Here is a 19,432-nt window from a genome sequence, read left to right as displayed (position 1 = left end):
CCGTTACGGAACGTTTTTTTTTTCGTTCCGGAACAGAAACGAAACGAAACTTCTTGCGGTGAAACGAAACTAAAACCGAAACGAAAAACATTTCGTTCCGACACCCTGCTCGCATGTACAGGAACCTGCTTCACGGGCTGTTTCGTCGGTTCCCGACAGGTGGCGCGGGTGTTTTTGCTTTACTGCGCATGCGCTCCTCTAGATGCGCTCGCACCGGTGCGTTGGAGCCGGCTCGACTGTAGCGGAGACCGATTTGCGCCTGGCGTAGCGTCGCCGGCTCGGCGTGAGGAAACGCAACGTGCTAGCGGGCGCTCGCGTCGGACGTCGGAGTATAACAGAGCCTTCACATGCGGCATGTGCCTGGCGCGGCGACGGATGAGGACCACTGTGGTGGCCGTGAGTGTGTTGATTGAACTGTGCGCTTAACCGTTGCAAGTAGTTTGTCCTTCTAATAAGCGTTATTTTTGAGTTTCGGCATCAGCGGCTGCCTCCCGTCCTTCGCCAGACGCCACGAACCGCACACCGTTTTTGAGGCGGACATGCCTGTGACTGCGATTGGGATTACGAACATTATCCGTCACACTTTTCAAGGTGTTTTGTAAACACGTAAGTACTAGCGCAACTGCTCCTACTTTTCAAGCAGGACACTACTTTCATTGCCTTCAGATCTGCACAATTTGACATGAAACAAAGCATTCATGACACTTACATTTTAGTACAGACTTCTATCAGAACATGTTGTTTTACTGGGTGCAGCGTCCGACGAAAGTATCTGCTTTACTGCCGGCAATCATTGTCGTTTGAAGAGCGCCTAGCTTCTTGACGTTTCAGGCTCTCCTTTGCTGATGATGCTGGTTGTTGCAAATATATACTATCACAAGCTTTATAATTAAGTCAGATATACGAACACTCCCTTCATTTTTGTAGCAGGTGTCCTTTAATCCTCGGAAACGTCAACGTGATTCCGTGTACGCTGCATTTCCCAATGAAATTAGGAGCACGTTTTTCCTGACCTTCAAATGGTGAAATCTCTTTGGAACGTCATCTATATACATGCGACACTGTTTGTGACCCTCTCTAGAAACAGCTGTGCTGAAGAAAAGGGAAATATAATAGTTCTTCGAGCGATTCGTTGTATATATAGACCGCGCATTCTCCATAAGAAATGGAATGTAGCGTTCACCCGAGAAAACCACAACATGAATTCCGTCGTGATTGCCTTTATGCTTTGGGCCTCTGCAGTAACTGGTGCTAAAAACCGTACTAAGGCGACTCTACAGCAGCTCAGAGAAGTAATCCTTTTTTATTTATGTGATACCCGTCGAGATTACGTATGGGCAAAGGTATTCTGTCATCTGCCGAGAAGTCTGAGCCCTGCTTCTGTGCAGAAGCAGGCGCGATTCTGTGGAGGTGAAATGCATGCATGTTGATAAAATTGCGGTTGTATGTTAAGGCCGACGTCTTTACGGAGGCCTCCACTGTACCTATATGGCATCTCTCGTTATCAGACTGGTGCGTTCGTCCGTTAAATCTTCGTGACTCAACTTCTGATGACCCGCTCAATTTATATGGTGACTATCGCAGGTAAGGGACACGTTATTCTAACAGAGGCTCAGGAATAATAGAGTCTTATGTTTGCAAGCTTACGGAATTATGCGTTGTCTCTACCTTAAGTTGTGTGAACGAACTCTCCCAGTAAATGATAATAGCCATGGTATATTAGCGTTCATGGTTGGTTAAAGGAAACCTGAAATGGTTCTATTATTCGGCAAAGCCTCGTGGCTAACAATGACCGACGTTAATATATATAGTATACACGCTTTTATTTTTTGCGTGGTTGTTACGGCAGGAACTTCTGAATACACGACAGAAAGTTGGTCTTGCTACGCCCACGCTAGCGCGCAGATAATGCGGGTGTGAAACGACCCAACCGGAACTATGTCATCTTTGGTTCCATTGGCGTAGCCGCGCCGCACTCCGGCAGAAGGTTCCCGCCACTCACTGATTCGAACTTATTGCGAGCACATTTCTTTGCTTTCCACTGCCAACTTCTCTTTGCTTTTCTTCGCACGACAGGTGCCGAGTAGTAGTGGTTTGAGGAAATGAGACGCTTCCTTCTACAACGAACCAGAAAGTGCTAGGCAGCGTAGGGCGGCGTCGTCGGACGTAGGAGAAAGGGGGTGGGAAAATGTGATCTTTTTCTCTCTCAAGAGTGGTGCTAACTCTGCTGAGAATGTGCGCAGGCGCGTCCCAGGCCATGGCAACCTACGGAAAGCCGTTTGAACAGTCAGAGAAAGCATCGCTTTGAACAGTTATGGCCGATCCCACTAGTGTAATAATCGATGTCGAGGGATATGCTAAGCGTAGGGGGTGTTATTTCTAAGATGTAACTTTAGCAATTAAGATACACAGTGTAAACTAAAGGAGAATATAAAGAAGTACCCACTCAATGTTCGAAATTCCTCACCTTCACAATACGCATGTTATGCTGTAATTATTTGATAAAGTAGCGGGCATCCCTTCGTCCCCATTGATGGAAATTTCTGGATGTGATTCCCTGGAAGCATCAGTAAGCGACAATCGTGGCTGCACTGCGCAAATATTTCAAAATCCTGGAGTCGGACGTCATTTGATTACTGATACTCTGAAAGCTCTATGCATAGTACCAATAAAAAAGTCACAGTTTTGTATCAAGGACGAAGCAATGAGTGCGAAAGCAAATAATTGGAATGTCACACGAAGAACGACAAGTAGCTTGCTACTTGCAGCGCGCTGCTGAAGCACAATGAAAGACGCCCGAAAAGAACCCACAGGTATACACAGGACAAGCGTGAACTAACAATTATCACTGTTTCTACGTCTTTGTGCTTGAGCAACGTGCTGAAAGTGTCAATAATGGGTAATCAGGCGCTCTTAGATATATTCTCTTTTGCTTTGAAACTGCTGCGTGTGGAGTCACCCCGCTGCATCTCCTGCCCCACTTGGGCGTCTGACGCAAGGTGTACCCGGTGTGCTTTTTATTTCGTTTCATATGAGCAGTTGGTGAAGCGAGGGGCCAGTTTTAACAGAAAAGCTGTTTAGCAAATCATTTTTTTTCCGGCGAACCAAAAACTGTCGTCATCATAAACGGGTATATGCCACTAAAATTGGCCATGTCCAGCTCCTCACGACTGGTCCACTAAAAATGAAGAAGGCAACAGTTAGCCCAACAAATGGCTGCGAAGCGACGGCGGCGAGTCAAAGACCGCGAGTACGTACGGCGAGGAAAAGGCAACGGTGGCTGCCAGAGTACCCCTAAACGATCGAAGGCCTACGCCAAGGACGACGTGCCCGTAGATCTATGAGAGGTACGAACGGTTGGTTTCAGCGCGAGGTTCTGTCTATGCAGTTTTGACACCCTTGTCGTGTCTATCACTGTGTGCGGTTTAACTCGAACCTCTCTACGCTGAGAATAAACGTAGAAACAACCTAGCATCACCCAGCTAAATCCCAGCAACGACCTAGAAGCAACATAAAAAAGATGGTTCATCCCTCTGTCATAGGAATCTGTATAACACGAAAGTGAAACGTGTCGTCACAGATGTAGTTGGTTGTTTATAATGCATTGGCATATGAGAGCTTGTACAATGTCTACTGTTTGGCAGATATGGCACCGCTTAATGTGGACGCGCTTACGTTGACGCCTACACTCTAAGAAAAAAAAAGTCAAAAGAGGGTCACGGTCGCGTGACTCTCTTCGGGTGTCCCTTAGACCCCTTTTGGAAGGTAGATGAAGAGAAAGAGAGTTCGCATTTCCAGCTGGAGTCACGGGTCTCTCCTGAAGCGCGTTTCGATTGGCTTCCGTGATGAAGGCGACGTCGTATGCACTGTACGTATCGCGCGCTTGTCGTTCGGCGCCGTTCTGGCGCGTCTCGCTTCGCTCGCTCGCCGACGGAGGTAGCCAGGCTGGCGCCGCGCGTCGGCCTTCTCTCTCACCCCCGTATTCACAAACGCTCCTCGACTCGAATTTCGTCTCACTTGAACAAGTCGAGCACAGCGCCGCTGTTCGACCGAAAATGACGCCGCGTTTCTCAAAAATCGCTGCAGATAATCGCTGATATGCAGTGATTTGTTCCGCCTAGAAACGGCGCTCCCATCGACTTTCTCAAGTCAAGGTGGAGCGTTGAGTGAAGGGACGTTCTTGAAAAAAAATCACAGTTTCGCCGCAAGGGCGAAGCAATGAATGCGATAGCAAGAAACTAATGCTATACGAAGTGAGGCTCGCCAATGGATACTCTCAGTTTGAACAGCGCTCCTGTTACAAAGGTGGCCGAAGCAGCGAAGGAAACTAGCGTGCTTCAAGTGTCAAGCTGCGACACTTGATAGTTCGCGCTCATCTTCTGTTTGTTCGTTTAGCGGCGTCGTTTAGCGGCGCTCCGTAACATGAGCGCGGACATCACGGTTAAAGCTTGAAACATCCCTCTTGCCCTCACCACGAGAAAACCGCGCGAGCAGACAGCGGAAGGCCGAGGTTCTCCTTGCGCAAATATAAGAAGCGAGCGAGCTCGCCGACGACTTTTAAATGCGCTCGTCGCGCTCCTAGCGCCATCTCGCTGGTAATGAAGAAACGCTTATGAGCGCCGGCCATCTCCGAGTCCGTCCAGTGGAAAAGGGTGTGTATATAACGCTCGCCGTTAGCTATGCGGAGGACCTGCGTTCCGTGGCGTAGTGGCTAGCGCCACTCGCTGCGGAGCAAGAGGTCCCTGGTTCGAATCCGCGCTTCGGAAGCATTTTTCTGAATTATTTTTCTTTGGGGCTTTATATATATATACATACTTATACATATACGGTGCATGACGGCGACGGCGACGGCAAAATCCAGGCGAGACTGTCCATGTAATTGCTATCGCAATAATACGGGGGTTACCCCCGTATTCTAGAACGTCCCTTCAGTCAACGCTCCACCTTGACTTGAGAAAGTAGATGGGAGCGCCGTTTCTAGGCGGAACAAATCACTGCATATCAGCGATTATCTGCAGCGATTCTTGAGAAGCGCGGCGTCATTTTCGGTCGAACAGCGGCGTTGTGCTCGACTTGTTCAAGTGAAGGACGAAATTCGAGTCGAGGAGCGTTTGTGAATACGGGGGTTAGTCTGCTCGGTCTATTGAATTGCGTCGCGTTGGTTGCGCGGGCAGGCTAGTGAATGAAACCCACGTGACTGGTATGGCAAATTGAGGCGCCATCCATGAACTGGGATCAGAGTTAAAATCTGCGTTTCGTCTGTTTTCTCCCAACTCTCTTCAACCCCCTCTCTGGCGGGATCAACTCCCTCTCCTCCGGGAGGTGCGCTGGCGCGCTTTCCGCCGCCTTGCTGGCGCCGCCCACTTTGAAATCCGTTGGAAAGTTTCGTGTCTGGCGTTGGTAAGGCGTGCGTTAGCCGTCGTCGCTCGTCCGTTTCACGGTGCTCGCACGCTGTGTGCTTGTGCGACGCGATGTTTTACGACTCGAGCTGTTCATGCATAGTGCTTTGTTGCTCGAATACTTCCAGAACAAGTCCCGGAATATATGTGCCGGCCCCCAAAAGAACAACAGGTGAGCGTGCCCTTTGAGTCGCGGTTGTCATTGTTTCAGTTTGAATTCACGTCCATACCGAGTAGCTGTTCTCTACAGTGGGGCTACAGTTATTGTTTTAAAAAATGACTGCTTCGAAAAGGGCCCGATGCTGCGTTTAAACCGTTGTACGAACAAGCAGCGGACATGAAGCCCATGCGACGTAACTATACATACAGGTTTACAACTCTCACAGAACCGCGTGCTTGAATATGTGCTTTGCATTTGTCTCTGGTTAATTACTTGCCATCGCCTATAACCGCGTTTCTAAGGCGGTAGGTAAATGTATGAAAACTTGTGCTGCTCTGAGACGAACAAACGAATTCACTTTTGCACGAGTCGACGGCGATCTTTATCTGATTGGAACTTGTCCCTTTTCTTCAGGGCGGAAGTGTTCTTAATGTACTCCGGAATGCCACACAGCTTATCGGTGCGCCCAGAGAAAAGCTGAAGAATTGCAGAATCGGCGCATTTCAAGAGGAGATGCCATGAACCCTCCGATATCATCCGTTCATTTTCTCCACGTTTATCATCACTAGTTTTATGAAAATCAGCGTTTTCGAAAATGTAGTCAATCAAGTGTGGCCAATATTAGTTGTGTTATATGTGGAGTTCATTTTCACATCTTTAAAATGATCTTTACATTATTATTCTATTTTTACGTATTTAACTGCTTTCATTGTTTTTGCATTGCAGTGAATGTTCAATTTTTTCATGATAACTTTGTGCAATACCGTGCGCATATATCAGAAGCTCTTCTGCACTTTTGTCGGTATAAAAATTGTGTTTTTTATTATGTGCCCTAATGTTATGTTCTGTTTGTTTATTCCACTGTTCTTTAAGTTTTTAACTTTGCCGAGACCTTTTGTGTTGTTCAGTGGTCATGAACACGTGTATGTTAATCTCCTGTTCATCACTTCTCTTAATCACCTGACCCTCTATCGCACCACATTTGATGAAATGAAAAGCGTGACTCCGTGCTCGAAGTCACGCTTGGAGGGCGCATGGAGTCACGCATGGAGCTGCTGACACGGACAACGTGCGCCCGTTAACGGTGAGTGTACTGCTTTTGTAGGTACCAATTATACAGCTTTAGCTGGCTGTCTGCAGCAGCTCTGCGGAAGTTATCTGCCAGCCATTTTCAACAGCAGCCTGCGTCCGCGGGGCTGTTGCGGATGCCCAAGTAAAGCTGTCAGTTAACGGGTTGACACCGTTATGCGCGTTGCTGTACAAGCTCCCATAAAATGAGCCATGGAAACAATTATCGCGAGTCATTTTTTGCTGATCGCACATCGTGTCTGCACTGCTTAAGGGGCATGATGTCGTTTTGAGATGAGCTTTAGTCTACTTCCTAACATTTCCATCAACCTTGAGTGTGCAGCGTGCTTCCGCGCGTGGGAACGTGAAAAAAAACCCGTCTACAGAACGCTTAGATGCACCATATATTAAGGTTTTTCTTGGCTTAAAGATAGTAGCTTGAGGTGCAGATATAGTAGGATGCTTCCAGCACGTACGCGTTAGTCACTTAAGTTGAACACGCCTCGCCGGTAAGGTGAAAAAGCTAGAGACTTTCGACGGCGCGCGTTGTTGCGGCCGCCGCCGTACACTCTTTTCCTTCGTTTCTGTTTGCTGTTTTCGTGGTTTGCCAACATCTGCGATGACGCTATGACAGAATCAAGTGAGTGTACGTGATTGTGGGAGTTATGTGCGCTAATTCTAGCATATATGTCTGATCTCGACGTAGACGGCGTCCGCGCGCGCTGGGTGTCGTTCGGGGGCTCGTACTCGAATGTGTTTGCTGAGTATTAAAGAATGGGTTACGTTTATAAAACATGCGGTCAGTAACCACTCACGGCGTGCCCCTTACTGCCGGAGGATGTGCTTGGGTGCTGGAATATGCTGGCGCAAAACCGTGCTTATTCTGAAACCAAATTTTGAAGCGATTTCTCAGAAAAGAAGTGCTTTCATTCGTGCATAGCCAGTGCTTATTACGAAACGATGTTCCCGCTGCCTTTTACGTGAACATTTATTTTCGTTGGGAAATTATTTCGAACGAAACACTCGTGTCAGATGTGTGTGCGGTAACGGTGTGTTGAACAACTGGTGGTTTTAAATACGAATAAGCAGTGTGTGTGTTTTTGGGTTATTCCCAGAATCCCGGATCATTTCTCCCGCCTCTTCACTCCAGTTGACAGCCACACTCGGGGAAACGGTGTCGCTTGGTCTGGCGCCTCACCGCTCGTCATGGGAAAATCAACAGCGGCGTTCGCCCTGTGAACGGTACGAGGCAGTCGGTCCTAAATTTCCTTTGGTTGGACAAGACGACGTAGGAAAAGAGGTGAGTGGTACCCACGCAAAGGAGCTTAAACCAATTTCGTTTGTTGTTTAAAAGAGACTCACATGATGTAGCACTGCAAGTTTGTCGCCAAATGACGTGTTACAAAAGCTACTATTTGCAAGTTGTGTTTTACACGATAACGAAAAAAAAGCGCCTGGCCTGCGTTGAAACCGCAGCACAGTCACAGCGAACGCTGGAAGAGCGGCGTTTCTAGAGCACGTTGTAAGCTCTCTTGGGGCTACAATACAAGTACACTAGAAAGGTGCCCACTACGCCATAAATCACAATTTTTGCGAAGTTGGGAAGCACCTACTAAGCCATTATTCGTCATTCGACGGAGAGGCGAGGCACCAGCTACACGTCTGCAAGGCATTATGTGCACTTTGTTGACGCGACGACTGATGACAATGAAGGATTATGGCTCAGCCCTTTCTGATTGGTCGGAAGCTTAAACGGTCCACCAGTTATGTAATTTGCATTGGGTGACGCCCGGTCGCTATTTCCCTCTCCCATCATGCTGTATAACATACGGTGACGTGAGAGAGATACGGGGGGGGGGCGAAGAACTTTACTGAGACCCCGAGAAAATGGATCATGCGATCATGCGCTTATGGGCTTCCTTGGCAATCAATACAAGAGCACTTGCGAAGAACCCACTGCGCTATAAATCATTGTAATTTTACTGAGACCCCGAGGAAATGAATCATGCGCTTATGGGCTTCCTTGGCAACCAATACAAGTGTACTTGTGAGGAACCCACTACGCTATAAATCATTGTAGTTTTACTGAGACCCCGAGGAAATAGATCTTGCGCTTTGGGCTTCTTTGGCAACCAATACAAGTGCACTTGCAAGGAACCCACTACGCTATAAATCGTAAGTTTTGAGAAGTAGGGCAGCAGGCACTGTGCCTCATTCTACAGAGAGCCGTGGTACCTGCTAAACGCATGTAAGGCATTATGCGCACTTTGTTGATGCTGTGCCTGATGACGATGAAGAATTATGGCAGATCCCTTTGTAATGGGTTGAAAGCATTCAACAACCTACTCGTTGCGCAATTCGCATTGTTTGACGCCTGGTTACAGAATTCGCGTTGTGTGACGCGTGGTGCTTATTTTACTCTTCTACAATGCTATATTGCATATGCTAATGTGGTTCCTTCCCGACATGAAGCCTGTATAGGACCTTTTTGCAAAGCAGTTTCAAGCACCGGCATGGCTCAGAGGTTGAATAGTGGGCTCCCACGCAGAAGGCCCAGGTTCGAGCCTCATTCCATCCTGGAATTTTTTTCTTATTTCGTTTTTTTTCTTATTTCGAGCGATACTGGTTACGGACACCGGCGGCGGCGGCGGACAACTACGGCGCCAAAAACGGCCGGTGAAATGATCTGATAACAGCTTTCGCTGTAAAACTTGGTTCCTTACCATGCCTGTTTGCATTTATTGTTTTGCTATGAGCCTTCATTATGTCCGTGTGAACTACTTATTGTGTAGATTTTGCAAACTTTTACTGCAATTTCATTTTCTCATCATAATATCACCTTCTGTTTTTTAGATATCGTTTTTATGGTGCTCACGCTGAACAGGAGCGACAGCATAAGAAGTCACAAGTCTGATGCCTCCAGCCGTCACCACTTTTTGATTTATTCTTGATCATAAGGAATAAAGATTGAAACATGATGCCGATTTCTGCAGTTTATTTTGCACGATATGACACTATGCACATCAGTCACACATTTTAGTTGGCTATACTCATACAAGCAGGTAAATGAGGAATACCTCAACTTATTTGGAAATCCCAGACCATCTTTTCGCGCTTTCTATATTGCTTTGCGGCGAAAGGTGTGTTGTTTTGACGAGTTTCATTAAAATAATGCTAAAATTGAACGATTGTTTTTTTCAGTCGCTGGGTAGAACGGCAAGTATTATTGGACTTGCTTAAAATTAATACTTCACCATTTTCAAAAGTAGTCGCACAAAATTATAGTAAGGGTCAAATGAGTAGCTTAAAATAGTTGTGGGGTCGCTTGACACCCCGTAGGAGTGTTACCGGCAAGAGTCGTCTGACTCCCTATAAGTGGTAACGTGATCCTTCGGATAAGAGTCCTGCCACTCTGCCTAGAGGGTCAGGGAACTCTCCTAGAGCGCGCCGACACTGACCCACCAAGAGAGTCACCGTGACTCAAAGAGCGTCGTATACGTGGCAAGTCAGAACTCTCCGAAAAGGTTCACGTATACGCTTTTTTTTCTTGGAGTGTAGTGGCACATCTCCGGGCCGACGACTAACCCCCATGATCATGACTTAACATATACGTGGACACCGCACATGGTGAATCTCGTGCATCAACAAGCACGTAATAAACACCGATACTCGTTATGCACTCATTCAAAGCGTTGTGACACGCTTGTTGACACGCGTTATGCACTCATTCAAAGCGTTGTGACACGGCTAGAGGGTGTCACGTTGTGACACCCTCTAGCCTGGCCGTTGATTCTCACAGGGAGAGCGGGAAACGCGGTGCGACAACCAGGCGAACGTCGGAGAGCTATTTTTCGATACGGATGGATGCTCTGAGCGAGGTTTGGACTAAATCCACCACCTCGCGGTGTGTTAAAGCGTTGACGAAATTACCGTTTTATTGGAAACGCGCCGAATGGGACGGTCGCAGCAACGGCACGTTTTATATTTTCGAGCCTGGTGGCACACATGTTACCACCCCATTTTTATGGAGACGCTCAGAGCATCCATCCATCCATCCACCCATCCATCCGTCCATCCATCCATCCATCCATCCATCCGTCTGTCTGTCTGTCCGTCCGTCCGTCCATCGCGCGTTCATGTAGCCCCCGTTATGTGTTTGGCGGTAGCTCAGTGGGCTTAACGCCTGCCAGCTATCGTCGCGGGCCGATTCGCCGCGAGATCGACCTATAGCAGGCAGCACCGTCGCCGCGTTAGTGTGGAGAGGCGGTCGGCGGCGCGTACACAAATGCACACAGCGTCGCTTCGTTGTGAGCTGTTTGAGCCGATTGTCGGCGAATAAAATGCGTTGCTTGCAGCTTACTGGTAATATATACGCTCTTCATTGTTGAAACGATGCACGAAGATCATCCAACGTTACTATTACTAGTGAGAGAAGCGTAATCTGCCGATGAAAGGTATGCTCGCCCTGGGTGACAGTCTGCGCTTACGCACTATAGGACGTTTTTTGTTGTTTTCTCTGTAAGTGTTTACCTTGCGTTCTGTGTACGACGCACTGCTGTAGCACGCCTGAACTACTTAAGTGTTTACTTCTTCATTTGTATACCAGCCCATATTCCTGTGCAATGAGTTCAATAGCACTGTTCGTGCGAACACGCATACGCATGTAAGAGTGTTTAGCACAGAGTTTTCATCGATTGATTGCGTGCACGACAATGATGCAACAAAGGTCCTGTTATCTTATGGAATAAGTGTCTTTTTTTAAAACAAACAATGTCCGCGCTGCAGTCCATCAATTTATAACAACTCCACACAAACGCTCAAGATAATTAAAAACAGAGGTATTGCGTGACATTATACGACGAAAATGTAAGGCACGCTGTCGGGATTAATTTTAAACATCTGAGCTCATCATCATAATAATAATAATAATAATAATAATAATAATAATATGTGGGGTTTAACGTCCCAAAACCACGATATGATTATGAGAGACGCCGTAGTGGAGGGCTCCGGAAATTTCGATCACCTGGGGTTCTTTAACGTGCACCTAAATCTAAGTACACGGGCCTCAAACATCTTCGCCTCCATCGAAAATGCAGCCGCTGCGGCTGGGATTTGATCCCGCGACATTTGGATAAAACATCTGGGTTCTTCAAAGCGTACCTAAATCTAAGCACACGGGTGTTTCTTCATAAACTTCTTCCAAGTTAACATTGCGCGCGGGAACTTCGTCTTATGAATGACGTGTCATTCCATTGTCTTTTTTAGGAGACAGTTTGAGTATCGAAGTGTCGGACTTCACTTGATAGAAATATTTCGCTGTAGTGGGACCACGACCGTACAATAAAAGGACATCTTAATCACAACTAAAGCTCACCATGAACTAAAGTGCCGCAGTTATACACCTAACAACAACGCCAAAGTGCATGAGCCTCGCTTTTGTTTACTACCGTGTCGCTAAAACGCGGGATTCACACACTATTTAGTGCTCCTCATGTTTGGGACTAGGCCAAGCACACTTTACGACGTGCTTGAAGCAGAAAGCGGCACCTACACTGAAATGATTCTGGCGAACGAAGGGTACGACACGAATACACAGCCCCCTCGAAAGTCGCACTCCCTGATCTTATTAGAATGCGCATGCAGCCGAGCAAGCCCATTTGCTTCTGTACACCATGTTAGGTATACATACGAGCAGTTAAACTGGCGCTAACATAACAGAACAAACCGCCCTTTGAGAACGTGCAGGACGTACGCGCACATGCAAACACGACCTGGCTAGCAGACGACGCAGGAAGCAATCCACACTCATGGCGCGCCGCCGGCTAATCTCGGAGGCCATGCCACACTAGGCGCGCTTCAGCCAGTAGCCGCCAGGCGGCGACTCTGCTCGATCTCGCGGCCATAGGTGGCGGGTACGACTCCTGTCACGCAAAATTTTTCTTATTGTTTTGTTTTTTGCTATTTGATGGCGTTCATTTTGCTGATGCATTTTCGTAATAGAAATGCGTCATAAATGTATTGGTGGACGCCCGCATAAACCACTTTCATGTTAAAACAACCTGCATCACCTAGCAGCTGAGAGAAGACCCCAAAGCGATGGAAGCCCTGCGCCAACGACAACGTGCCCATAAATCTGTGAGAGGTACGAACACTTGGTTTCAGCGCGAGGTTTTTTCTCTGTAGTTTTGACATCCCTGTCGTGTCTATGACTGCATGCGGTTTTAACTCGAACCTCTCTGCGCTGCGAATCAACATAGAAGCAACCTAGCATCACCTGCCTTATGCCTAGGAACGACCTTGAAGCAACCTTGAAACAACCTACATCACCTTGCAGCTGCGAGAAGATCACAAGCCGATGAAAGGCGTACGCCGACAACGTACCCGTTAATTTATGAGAGGTGCGAACGCTTGCTTTCATCGCGAGGTTCTGCCTCTGCAGTTGGGCATCCGTGTCGTGTCTGTGACTGTCTGTGGTTGAATCGAACCTCTCTACGCGGAAATGAATGTAGAAACAATCTAGCATCCCCTAGCTGAAGCCTAGCAACGCCTTGAAGCAATCTCTAAGCAAACTGCATCACCTACCTGAGGTCTGGAAAAAACCTAGAAGCAACCAGATTAGTCTTCAGAATCGCCCATCTATGCTGGTTGAAGCCTTACGCGGCCTACTGCAAGCTTCGCCAATTTTTTATTCAGGTATTATAAAACGGAACACCTAAATATTCACAAGGTCCTGTTGAGACGCGTCGCTCGGCAGAGCTGCGCAAGTGGACAACTCGCGTCCCAAACAACAACTGAACTTTTATTATCACTCTTCCTCTCGAAGATAACTTTTTCGTGCGGGCGCATGCGCTCTCTGCACCGCGCACAGAAGCACTGCTTTGCGTCGCCACAGTACTCCCCCCTAGTGAGTGCGCGCGCAACGGCTGCACTCGGACGACCCACTGCGGTTCATAAGTTCATGCGCACCGGGGGTCTCGTACACCGTCCACTCCGCGTGAACCGTTTGAGGACTTGTTGGGGCTGCGCTACGTGGTCTGCCGGGGGTGCCTGCGAAGATGGAGCTCGAGGTGGTGCGGGTGCTTCGCTGTCGGAGTCCACGTGTGCTGATTTTACGCGGTCTAGAGAAACCACGTCGTGACGACCACCTCTGTCGATTGTGATGTGCTTGTGTGCCTGTCGCAGCACCTTGAAGGGGCCGTCGTACGGGGGCCGGAGTGGACGCTGTACGGCGTCGTGCCTCACAAACACGTGAGAGCAGGAGGAGAGTTCCCAGTCCACGTAGACTGACCGGGCTGCGGGAGGACGCGGAGGAACAGCGCGTAGCTTGTTCATGATGTCTCGTAGCCGCACGGCGTAGTCCGCGTTCGCGTACACGTTCTCGTCCTTACTGGTAGTGAAAAACTCCCCTGGGAGGCGAAGCGTTGTTTCGTACACCAGTTCAGCGGAGCAGCATCCAATATCTGCTTTCAGAGCCGTCCTTACGCGCAATAGAACAAACGGCAGTGCATCTACCCAACTGTGACTCGCAGTAGCCGTCAGGCTCGTCTTCAGATGGCGATGGAACCTTTCCACTACACTGTTGCTTATCGGATGGTAGGCAGTTGTTCTGATGCGGTAAGTACCCAAGAGCCGGGTGACACTTGCGAACAGGGCTGACTCAAACTGTGTTCCGCGATCCGTAGTCACGGTTGCCGGCACTCCGAAGCGGGCCACCCAGTGGAAGATAAATGCGCGGGCGACGGTATCAGCAGTCATGTCTGGAATGGGCACTGCCTCCGGCCATCGCGTGAAGCGATCGATGCAGGTTAGCAGGTAGCTTTGCCCCTGGCACAACGGCAGTGGTCCCACAGTGTCAACATGCACATGTGCAAACCGACCGTCCGGTAGAGGGAAGGATCCCAAGGGGGTCACAGTATGTCGCTGAACTTTGGAGCGCTGGCATGCGAGGCACTCTCGTGTCCAGTGTCGGACATCCCGGTTTATTCCTGGCCACACGAACCTCGCTGTGCATAGCCGTTGCGTGGCTCGAATCCCGGGATGCGCCAGGCTGTGCAGCAAGTCAAAAATGCTGCGACGGAGGTTCGAGGGGACGAACGGTCGGGCCCTGCCTGTAGACATGTCGCAGCATACGGATCCTGTGGGTTCTGCCAACCATTGCAGCTTCAAGGCGCTGGTTGGGGATGTCAGTAGGCGCTTCAATTATCCATCACTGCGTTGAGCCGTCGTAAGTGTGGTGAAGTCCACGCCGCTCGGCAGGCTGATGGCATTCACTGGACCGCGCGAAAGAGCGTCGGCAGCAGCATTATCCGTGCCACTAACATGGCGTATATCTGTCGTGAATTCTGCGATGTACGACATTTGGCGGAGCTCCCGTGCCACGTGCGCACCAGAATCAGAGTTCGCGCGCAATGCGTAGGTGAGTGGCTTGTGATCCGTGAGCACAAAAAATTCTTGTCCTTCCACATAATGTCGGAAATGCCGGATAGCCGCGTATATGGCCAGGAGTTCCCTACCGAAGGTGCTGTACCTTCGTTCGGACGGGCTCAGTTTTCTGGAGAAGAAGGAGATTGGTCGCCACACTCCGCTCACCCTCTGCTGCAACACGGCTCCAATCGCTGCATCGGAGGCGTCTACCATAACACACTGAGGAACACCCAGCTGCGGGTACGTGAGCATGGTAGCATTTGCGAGAGCTTCCTTAATCATCCGGAATGCTTGTGTGGATTGGTCGTTCCACTGAATGGCAGTTGCCTTAGATCCAGATGCCGCAAGTAGGCTGTGGAGAGGGTGAAGGATGTTGGCGCATTTCGGGATAAACCTACGATAGAAATTCACTAGTCCCAGGAACTCTCGAAGCTGGCGGAGGTTTCTCGGCTGTGGAAACTGCCGTACTGCTTCCACCTTGTCCTTCTGGGGCTGTACTCCGGCACTTGAAATGCTGTGGCCCAAAAATGATAGTGTCGGTACCCCAAACACGCACTTTGCCGTATTTATAACGATGCCGTTCTCTGTCAGTCGCTGGAGTACGTAGCGCAGATGCCGCTCGTGCTCTTCAGGAGTGCTGCTAGCAATCAGAAGATCATCGAGGTATACCTTGCAAAAGTCGAGGCCACGAACAACGCCATCCATAAACCGTTGAAAAGTTTGGCCGGCGTTGCGTAAGCCGAAAGGCATGCGTAGGAACTCGAACATTCCGAACGGCGTTGTTATTGCGGTCTTGGGAATATCCTCCGGTGCTACGGGTATCTGATGATATGCTCGCACTAGATCTATTTTAGAGAAAATGGTAGCACCATGCAGGAAGGAGGTCATGTCATGAATGTGCGGGACTGGGTAACGGTCTGGCACGGTCACCCGGTTCAGCGCTCGATAGTCCCCGCAAGGGCGCCAATCACCGTCTGTCGATTTTGGGACCATGTGAAGAGGTGACGCATATGGGCTGGATGAAGGACGTACTATCCTGAGTTCCATCATGTGGGCAAACGCCTGTCGAGCCAACCGCAGCTTCTCGGGTGACAGGCGCCGTGGTCGCGCATAGACCGGTGGGCCTGTGGTTTCGATGTGATGCAGGACGCCGTGCTTTACTTCTGGGAATGCCTGTGGCTGTCGCGTCAGCTCTGGGAACTCTTGTAGTATTGCGGTGAAGTACGCTTCTCCAGCCGGACTAAGCAAGGCCGGGCTGATAGGGGGGTGCCAACACGGCGTGCCCTGTACCGCTCCCCGAGAAACAGGGTCTTGAAGCCGTTTGTTGCGGACGTCGACCAACAGACCAAAGAACTGGAGAAAGTCTGCGCCTAGTATGGCGAATTTGACCTCAGCAGCTATGAACACCCAGCTAAACGTTCTGCCGAAACCGAAGTTCAGCGACAGTGAACGATGGCCATATGTTGTTATCACCGTGTTATTGACAGCTTGCAAGGGCGATGTACTAGGTTTCTTTCTTTCAGCTTGTGACGCCGGTATAACGCTCACCTCGGCGCCTGTGTCAACTAAGAAACGTATTCCGTTGTTGCGGTCGGTGATAAAGAATACTGAGGGACGACTTGGAGGCAACGTAGTAGCACTGGTCGCCCTCAGTGCCTGCCGCGGCTGTTCCCCGAGTGCGCGCACGGTGGGACACATTTACGCGCACTACTTCCGAACCTCCGATGATAACAGCAGATATGCTCGTGCTGCTTTTGCGGTAGCGGCGTGTTAGGCTCGGTTATCGTTTGCGCCCTCCTGCTTGTGTGCTAAGCTGATACTGTTTCGGCAAGTCGAGCAATCTCCTCACGCATCTCTTGAAGTTCGTTTAGAGGCTGTCGCGCTTGCACGGCAGCCATGGGTGTGGGCGGTGTCATTGCTACCAGTTTGTCAGCAAGTTCGGCGGCTGCGGTTAAATCCTTGTGCTCTGAGGCCGCGATGACCATGCGGACGCCTGAAGGCAACTTTTGCAAAAAAAGTTCTCGGAGCAATACTCCATCTATCGTGGTTGATGTCTCGCCGAGCAACTGTTGCATGTGCCGCAAAAGCTGACTAGGAGTGCGGTCGCCGAGTTCCGTGCCGCGAAGCAATTGCTGCAGTCGTTGTGGTTCGGAGGGCGTAACTCAGCGAACCAGGGTTTCTTTTAGTGTTGCATATGCGTTTTCGACAGGTGGTGCGAGCAACAGATCCCTGATTTCACTGGCTATGGCGGGCGGCAGACTGCTGACTACGTAGTGGTATTTCGTAAGGTCTGCGGTGATTCGTCTGGCTGCGAACTGAGATTCCACTTGTATGAACCAAAGTGCGGGGTCCTCAGTCCAAAAAGGGGGCAGCTTACCGTCGACTGCGGAGACTGTCGGAGTGGCGTCGGTCGTGGATGTTGAATCCATATTGCGGCTGGTTCGACACTCCGGTCGCTGCGTGTTCGGATCACGTCCGGGTCAGCAATGTTGAGACGCGTCGCTCGGCAGAGCTGCGCAAGTGAATAACTCGCGTCCCAAACAACAACTGAACTTTTATTATCACCCTTCCTCTCGAATATAACTTTTTCGTGCGGGCGCATGCGCTCTCTGCACCGCACACAGAAGCACCTCTTTGCGTCGCCACAGTCCATTATGCAGAAGGGATGATGAAGGCAGCGCTGCAAAGTTCACAAACACGGCATAGACGGACGACACAGACAAAGCGCGTTACGAAGCGCGCATGCGCGAACCACAACAGCAAGCGCGCATGCCTGGCTTTATTTCGGCTATCAGTATGGACTGCTTCGCTTTTATGGTGTTTTCATGAAAATCGTTGGTCACACAGTGACCTTCTAGAGCTCTTTCTGGTGCTTAGTAACTGCTTTCGTTGTTTGTAATATGGGGGCGCTCGGCGGCTGTGAGCGCGTAGAAGACAACGACGATCGCATGTGCGCTCGTGTCACGCGGCAGGCGCTGGCAGCGGGCAGTTCATAGAACAAAGAGATTTACACAATAAGCACAGTTCCATGCAAAGTTCAATAGTTAACCAAAATAGCAAGATTATTTTCTATATTAATTTATTTCTCATTAAAGACGATAGTCTTTCTTGGGGAACTTAAACGCAGAAATTTTGGTCTGTCTTTCTGTCTGTCTTTCTGTTTGTCGGCACGTCCCTCGTTTCAGCCACTCGGCCAAAGTTGAACCACTTGCCCAAGGGCCAGCCATCGTGAACGGCTGACTAGGTTCATACTTTTATACATTGTTGATCAAAAAGCAAACATTACGCATATCTGAGGCGCAACATCACTAGGTAAATATTAGGTGGTGCGTTCCTTTAATAGAAAATACTGTTACGGGGAGACGACAGAAGAAGGCTGTATTTACAGTGTTTACACAACCACAGAGGTAGGGGTGACAACCAAGATGGCGAAAGCAGCAACGATCACGTCCTCTTCCTCTTCGTCCTCTAGGTAAGCGGCACATAACATTACCCGCCGGCGGTGAAAGCACCGACTCGGTGCGCCCGGGCAAAGACGGTCGCGAGGATGGTCACTATACACACGCGTCGGTGGGTTCCGGTATGTGATAGGGCTACAAATGGACAACGTGAACAATGTCGGTGCGGGGCTGAGTCGACGAGGACGAAGACAATAGCTCGATTTCATACGTCACGTCGGTCACTTGGCGGCATACACGGTATGGTCCGGTGTACGGGAAGAGGAGCTTTTCAGAAAGCCCAACACGTCGTGCTGGAGACCAAAGGAGGACAAGAGATCCAGGAAGAAAGTGGGCGTTTCTGTGACGGCGATCGTAGCGAGATTGTTGGCCCGCTTGCGATTCGGTTAACCGAACGCGCGCAACTTGACGTGCATGGTCGGCGCGGGCAATAGCTTCTTGAGCGTACTCAGTGTGTGGGTACATGGAAGGCGGCATCATCGTGTCCATCGTATATATGTATAACAAAACATACATACGTAATTCTAGAGACCCTAGTTTCTTAAGCTGCGCTGAAAATGCGACTGCGCCGAAACTTGGCCTCCTCCGTGCCCTCTGCACGAGCTCATTGTTGTGTTTCGGTTTCGGTTAAGTATTGCACTGTACGAGTGCCATGGGGCGCCGCTCTGGCATTCCTGCTTTACCTAGGTGACGTGCATATAAAAGAGTGTGTGGAGAGTACTCGTTGAGTGCGGACGTTTCTTCTGCTTCGGCGCTTCGCGCCAAACCGCGTGTTCGGGCTGGCTGGCGTCCCCGCCGGTCGCGTTGGTCACCACTGGTCTTCGCCTGCTGCTGCGCCTGGACTACCAGCCCGCAACACAGCATTCACGTTTCCCGACGTATTGCCAGATGGCGTTCATATCTCACGCAGCGCCTCTTCT

General features: G+C 49.7%; 1 protein-coding gene across 2 annotated transcripts in view; it reads left to right on the top strand.

The window, feature by feature from the left end:
* Positions 1 to 238: 238 nt before the first annotated feature.
* Positions 239 to 19,432, top strand: part of LOC119395979 (uncharacterized) — a 58,968-nt gene continuing 39,774 nt past the window's right edge. Inside the window, exon 1 of one of the 2 annotated variants that reach the window (XM_037663010.2) lies at positions 239 to 396. In XM_037663010.2, coding sequence (XP_037518938.1) covers positions 355 to 396 — 42 coding nt within the window. In that variant the 5' untranslated portion in view covers positions 239 to 354. Of the gene's footprint in view, positions 397 to 1,187; positions 1,293 to 19,432 lie in introns of those variants that run through there. The other variant, XM_037663009.2, reaches the window with a different exon arrangement.

This window comes from Rhipicephalus sanguineus, chromosome 6 (assembly GCF_013339695.2).
Source record: "Rhipicephalus sanguineus isolate Rsan-2018 chromosome 6, BIME_Rsan_1.4, whole genome shotgun sequence".
Taxonomy (NCBI): domain Eukaryota; kingdom Metazoa; phylum Arthropoda; class Arachnida; order Ixodida; family Ixodidae; genus Rhipicephalus; species Rhipicephalus sanguineus.
Note: the sequence above shows the minus strand (reverse complement) of the source record. Positions and strands in the feature narration are given on the sequence as shown.